The 6,855-nt window shown below is 48.7% G+C and overlaps 1 protein-coding gene across 2 annotated transcripts in view; it reads left to right on the top strand.

The window, feature by feature from the left end:
- The first annotated feature begins 1,634 nt into the window (after positions 1–1,634).
- The window catches only part of BRPF3 (bromodomain and PHD finger containing, 3), a 20,450-nt gene continuing 15,229 nt past the window's right edge, over positions 1,635–6,855 (top strand). The window contains exons 1-3 of one of the 2 annotated variants that reach the window (XM_010021006.1): positions 1,635–1,676; positions 3,277–4,679; positions 5,688–5,844. In XM_010021006.1, coding sequence (XP_010019308.1) covers positions 1,635–1,676; positions 3,277–4,679; positions 5,688–5,844 — 1,602 coding nt within the window. Of the gene's footprint in view, positions 1,677–3,276; positions 4,680–5,687; positions 5,845–6,855 lie in introns of those variants that run through there. The other variant, XM_010021007.1, reaches the window with a different exon arrangement.

Below are 6,855 nucleotides of genomic sequence, written 5' to 3'. Positions count from 1 at the left end.
CTGGGCACTCAGCTCTTTCTGGCAGAGGTTTCAATGCTGGTTTGGTTGCTTCTATGTAGCGCTAAGTAATTGTGTGGTTTACAAATGGGTTGGTTTATAGCAGTGGTGGAAATCCCACTTCGGGTAATTTTGCTAGGCAGTGGTTTCACTAAAGCATCAGAAACCCTGAACCCTTTGTTTTTCCTTTCAAGATGTAAAATAACCCTTCCTTAAGGTGCTTGTTCCCCTGGAATTTGCTCATGCCTCAGCACTCCCAGCTAACACCTTGTTTTTCCTGAATACAATATTAATGAGTGCGTTCAGCTCATGCTAATTGCTTTATCCTCCAATATCTTTCTTCTCATATATCTTTTTGCCTCCAGTATCTTCTTTGCTCATACCCACCTGAATTCCAAGAGCTATTTGTGAGCAGGATTTTCCAGCTTTTCCATTTGATCAAGTTGCTTTTATACCCTTATTTTCAAATCCCTTTTTCCTACTGATTGAAGCTGTTGGAGCTTGGCTGGGACAAGTGCAGTTGGGGATCTGCACTCTGCCCATCAAGTGGCTGATTAGAGTTTTAAGGCAAAGGTCCTGACATTTGTGGTACCCACATGTGCACATGGAAATTGTCATCTTGTATTTTGGATCAGAAATGAAATTGGGCCCACAGGCTCCATCATTATGGTTGTGCCAGGACTGAAACTGGCACCTGTGGCTTATTTCTATGGATGCAAAGGAGAATTTGGAAACTTTCCCTAAAACATGTTTGTTTCTTAGGACAGATGTTGTGTTGTGGCTTTACCTTGAGGTTCAGAGAGCCAAAACTTTCAAGAGAAACGTGTTGCTTCTGGAATTTGGTACTACTCTCTGGAATAAGCTTCTGCAATAAGGGACTTCTTGTAGGTCCTGGTCCTGTGAGGCATTGCTTGCTCCGACTCACACATTTGAGAGTTTGTGGAGCTGTGTCCCTCACAGCAGAAATAATGCAATGACCAAGAACATACATTTGAGAGTTTGTGGAGCTGTGTCCCTCACGGCAGAAATAATGCAATGGCCAAGAACATCTTACGGGTTTGGAGTGTGTTTTCTTGTCTGCAGGTCCCACACAAAGGGGCTGAAAGTGTGGATTGCCTTAAATAAGGGTAAGGTGCTGGTTCAGGCCTCTGTGTAGCAACAGATAAGCTCTGGCCTCACTTATCATTTGCTTTTCTTTGTCTTCTCTCTCGTTTGTTTCAGCCTCAGCCCACTTCTTCCCAGAAGTCATGTTCCCATCCCTGATGCTGCCCTTCTCTCTTGCATTACTCTCTTGGCTTCCTCTCTGCTTTCCCTCTTTGCTGCCTCCCTCCTTTGCCCTCAGACCTCCAGGTCTCTGCTGCCATGTCCCCATCCTCCCCCAGATCATCTCATCCAGGCTCCAGGCTTCTGCTCTGCTCCCCCTTGATGGGCACCTCCTTAATGTTAAGGGCCAACTCTCAAATAATTATCTGGGTTGCTGATTAGCAGTTTGCAAGGGCAGAGCTGGCTTGGGCTTTTTGTTAAGGCTCAGGGCAAATACCCTTGCACAGTTCTGGTGTGGTCTAGAAGCTGTCTTGCTGCTTTCCTGCTCGTACCCCTGTGGATCCTCTGTGCAGAACTGGCTCAGCTGCCTGAACATGGATTGTGGCTCCAAAGGGGCTACTGCTGACCCAGAGCTAGTAAGTCCATCTGGATCCATGCTGCTTGGTCCCATGCTCATTCCCCCTTTGCTTCCTCAGAGATCCCCCTGAAGAGCAGAAGGGATCTCATCTAGCACCCGCTGCGTTGCTCATTTCATTCTCTGGTTTTGTTTGGGATTTTGTGGCCCATTTTGCTTGTTGGGAAGGGCACAGTCTCTTTAGAGCGTGGACTGAAGGGACCGAGTGTCTGGAGAGGGGTGTGAGGAACAGCTACATCTGTGAGAGAATGGGAAGGAAAGCTGAAGGATGATTTTGCACTACTTCTTGCATCCACAGTGTGGGAAGGGAAGAAGTGGTGGGCAACTTGGAGGAGCTCCATCCCAGCCTAAGGCAGCACTGCTAGTTTTCTCATATGGAGCTCCGTGACCAAAAGAGAATGGGAGTTGCTTTCATAGGACAGGAACAGTGGAAAACCTCCAGCACACTTTGTGTGCTACTAGGGCTATAAAGAAAAGCCACAGGCAAAAGAAAAGAGAACAACTCCTTGGCTTGTGTGAATTTAGTATATGAATGTGCAAGCACAGGTTGGGCAGAGAAGAGATTCAGAGCAGCCCTGTGGAGAAGGACTTGGGGGTGGTGGTTGATGAGAAGCTGAACATGACCCTGCTTCAGTGTGCGCTTGAGCCAGAAACCACCCATGTCCTGGGCTGCATCAAAAGCAGTGTGACCAGCAGGTCAAAGGAGGTGATCCTGCCCCTCTACTCAGCTCTCGTGAGACCTCACCTGCAGTATTGTGTACAGTTCTGGTGTCTTCAGCATAAAAAGGACATGGAGCTGTTGGAGCAAGTCCAGAGGAGGCCACGAGGATGATCAGGGGCTGGAGCAGCTCCTGTATGGAGACAGGCTGAGAACATTGGAGCTGTTCAGCCTGGAGAATGAGAAGCTGCGTGGAGACCTCAGAGCAGCTTCCAGTGTCTGAAGGGGACTACAAGGATGCTGGGGTGGGACTGTAGTGATAGGACAAGGGGTGATGGGTTCAAACTTAATCAGGGGAAGTTTAGATTAGATATAAGGAAGAAGTTCTTTACTGTGCGAGTGCTGAGGCGCTGGGATGGGTTGCCCAAGGAAGCTGTGAATGTTCCATCCCTGACAGTGTTCACGGCCAGGTTGGATGGAGTCTTGGGTGACATAGTTTAGTGTGTGGTGTCCCTGCCCATGGCAGGGGGGTTGGAACTGGATGATCTTAAGGTCCTTTCCAACCCAAACCATTCTATGATTCTATGAGAAGTACTGTTCAGGGATCTGAATGGTTTGCTGAGCTGAATGCACAGCAGTGTTTGGATGCTGCTGTAAAATCAATTTGAACTCTTCTCATCTGGTGGTATGGGGGTATATACATGTCCTGACATGCAAATAGGGAAGGTTGGAGGGTGCTCTGATTGATAGACGTTGCAAGAAATAGTTGGTATTTCTATTGCCTGCTTGTATCTAAGAAGATGTAAAGACTCAGCAAGGCTGAAATTGCTGGAGTCTCTAGTAGAGATGTCATTCTGTTGCAGCGCTGAATGAGTTTTTGGATCCATACTGCTCCTTGCTTGTCTCCCTGGCTTACTCTGTCCCCTGTCCTGTGTTGTTACAGGGTCTCTGGACTGCAGGGATGAGGAAGCCTCGGAGGAGGTGCCGGCAGAGTGTGGAGGGGAGGCGTTCGCCCTCACCCTACAGCCTTAAGTGCTCACCCACCCGGGAGACACTGACCTATGCTCAGGCCCAGCGGATCGTGGAGGTGGACATTGATGGGCGGCTTCATCGTATCAGCATCTACGATCCCTTAAAGATCATCACAGAGGATGAGCTGACTGCCCAGGACATCACAGAGTGCAACAGCAACAAGGAAAACAGTGAGCAGCCCCTTTTCCCTTCCAAATATAAGAAAACCCTTTCCAAAGGCAAGAAGAAGGAGTCCTGCTCCAAACATGCACCAGGGACATCTTTACACTTACCCCAGCCCAACTTCCGTGTGGTGGACTCCTTCAGCCAAGCAGAGGCTCCTCCTCTCCCTGCCGCCTACTACCGGTACATAGAGAAGCCTCCTGAGGACCTTGATGTAGAGGTGGAGTATGACATGGATGAGGAGGATCTGGCATGGCTGGAAATGGTCAACGAGAAGAGAAGGGATGATGGTTATGGCACAGTTTCTGCTGACACTTTTGAGCTGCTGGTGGATCGGTTGGAAAAGGAGTCATACCTGGAGAGCCGGAACAACGGGGCTCAGCAGTCCCTCATTGATGAGGATGCCTTCTGCTGTGTCTGCATGGACGATGAGTGTCACAACAGCAACGTCATCCTGTTCTGTGATATCTGCAACCTGGCTGTGCACCAGGAGTGTTACGGCGTGCCCTACATCCCTGAGGGGCAGTGGCTTTGCCGCTGCTGCTTACAGTCCCCTTCTCGCCCTGTGGATTGTGTCCTTTGCCCAAACAAAGGTGGAGCCTTCAAGCAGACCAGCGACGGCCGCTGGGCCCATGTGGTTTGTGCCATCTGGATCCCGGAGGTCTGCTTTGCAAACACTGTGTTCCTGGAGCCCATTGAAGGGATAAATAACATCCCCCCGGCTCGGTGGAAGCTCACATGCTATATCTGCAAGCAGAAGGGCATGGGAGCTGCTATCCAGTGCCACAAGATGAACTGTTATACTGCTTTCCATGTCACCTGTGCCCAGCGGGCTGGTCTCTTCATGAAGATTGAACCCATGAGGGAGACCAGCATCAATGGCACGACGTTCACCGTGCGCAAGACCGCCTATTGTGAGAGTCATTCCCCACCAGGGATGGTGAAAAAAGGGTCTCCAGCTGCTGGTGCTGAGGGGCAGGAGGCCTCTGTGGAGAAGGAGGCAGAGGGGGAAACCAATTCCAGCCCTCCCAAAGGGTCTCTGAAAAAGAACCAATTGAAATTGAAGCAGAAGATCAAGAAGGAGCTTGGTGATGTGACCAATGGGCACTCGTCTGTGCCCATGGTGACAGTCACACAAATTCCCTCTTATAGGTGAGTGTCTCAGGTTTAGGGAAGGAGGGAGACAGGGTCTGCTTTGACGACTTGATCCCTCTTGTTGACCTTGTGAACACTGAATCTACAGTCAAGACCCAGCAATAGCTGTGTTCAGAGGGTGCTCTGCAGAACCCTTCCTGGCCAGTGTTACTCCACATGAGTGTTGAGGGCACACTGTGGTTTCCCTGCTTTGCCATCACAAACTGCTGTGTAACAATCTGTGGAGGTCCCTAACTGAAAACACCTCCTTAGCATCTGGATTCACACAGATGGCTGTGAGGGTGTTTTTAAAACACTTCAGGCATTGCAGGTTGTCAGGCAGATAGAGGTCATCCTGCTATTAAGTTTTTAATCTCCTCATTTCGTAGTTTCTTAATTCCTCTTTTTATTACAGAGCATGTCAAACCTGTCAGTGTTGTAAGCAGCTTCGAATTTGGCTGTGTGGGGGGTTTTTCCCTCCCAGTTCTCTCATGAATAACTAGGTAGTGCTGCTAGTTTGGTGCCTTACAAAGTGTGGTGATGTGTTGCCAGTATTTTAACAGGTAAGCTTTGGAAAACTGCTGATAAGGCACCACATGTAATCTAATGAATGGTTCCAAAAGGTTAAAATAGGTGACACATGATTCTTGGACTCTTACCAAGTTAGTTTCTCAGATTCCAGCTTAATAACATCAGACTTAAACATCCCCCAGGAAAGTTCTTGATGCTAAAAGTAGTTTTGAAATGAGGGCTTGCAGCTGAATTTGTGATCGTGTACTTTGACTATGCTGTGGTGAGTGCTTGGTGAGAACCTCCAGCTGAGCTGCTACTAATATAGGGTATCCTGTGAAAAGTACACACATACCTCTTCATGGTGGGGAGGTTCCACATTGTACCAGTTGCATGTGTAGTTCAGAGTGTGCATTGACACACAAAGCTTCATTAGGAACTGTGGTGGCATCACCAAGGTCTATGGAGTCGTGGTTGCTTTCGGGTTGACTCCACGACACCTCTTGCTTCCTTCAGGCTCAACAAGATCTGCAGCGGCCTCTCCCTCCAGAGGAAGAACCAGTTCATGCAGAGGCTCCACAACTACTGGCTGCTGAAGCGCCAGGCGAGGAATGGGGTGCCCCTGATCCGGCGCCTGCACTCGCACCTCCAGTCCCAGAGGAACGCGGAGCAGGTACTGGTGCCCAGCTGGACCCACGTGGCAGGATGGAGAGCTTGCTTTCGGGGGGTGAATGTGCTTGATGCATGGCTGGGAAGGGGAAAGAGGGTGAAAGGATCAGAGGGTAACCTGATTTAAGTCTCTTTTGGTCTCCTCTTGGTATGCTCATGCCTGAAGAGCTGAGTTAGGGTATCAGTGGAATATCCATCATGCCACTAGAATTGGTGTTGCGGGGTCAGCAGATAAGAGTTTTTCCCCTGAGTCAGGAGACCCAGGACTGTGCAAGGTTGTGATGGGCCCTTGGTGGCATCATCTTTTAGATGAATCATAAAACCACATTCCTCACGTGTGATTAAAAATCCTCTCCTCAAGAAAAAGGGTGTTAGCTCCAGAGTACTGGCCAAGCTCCAGTTTGGGTCATTCTTCCTGCAGCTTCAATTTCTGACCCTCCCATGCACATTCATGTGGAAGTTCAGTCATATCCATCACGTCTGGACTCCTTTGATTCCTTCTCTGAGCTGGCATCCAGAATCACTCAGTCTTGATGCTGTTAAACAGCACCAAGTTTGGCTCAAGTCAGTGGTGAAGTCATGAAGCAATTGCACTTTACGCTCTAACGTAGTGTGTCAGTAGGTGCTGTGCATGTTGTGCACGTTGTACATTTTTACTGTAGTTGGAGGAATTCATAGGCTTTTGGTTTGCATGAAGACTGCTCTGGATGATTAATAAGAAAACCTATTTTCCACTCATCTGTCTGGAGCTTGGGGAAGTGCAGCATTTCCTTGGTGTATTTGGCAATTTACCGTAAGTAAGTTCTTAAAACCAAACGTCCTATAAATAGAACCTATCAAGACCTTGGGGAAACAGTTGTTCTCTCCTGGCAATCACGTGAAAGTGTGTGCACTTCAGGTACATCCTCAAACCCATTTAAAAAGCTACAGATTTAGGAAAGGATGGATGATTGCCACCGAACTGTGTCTTGGAAGGTATAGGCTCATCTCCCAGCGTTGGCTGTTCCTTTGTGTT

This window comes from Nestor notabilis, unplaced genomic scaffold (genome assembly GCF_000696875.1).
Source record: "Nestor notabilis isolate BGI_N333 unplaced genomic scaffold, ASM69687v1 scaffold14398, whole genome shotgun sequence".
NCBI classification, from domain to species: domain Eukaryota; kingdom Metazoa; phylum Chordata; class Aves; order Psittaciformes; family Psittacidae; genus Nestor; species Nestor notabilis.
Note: the sequence above shows the minus strand (reverse complement) of the source record. Positions and strands in the feature narration are given on the sequence as shown.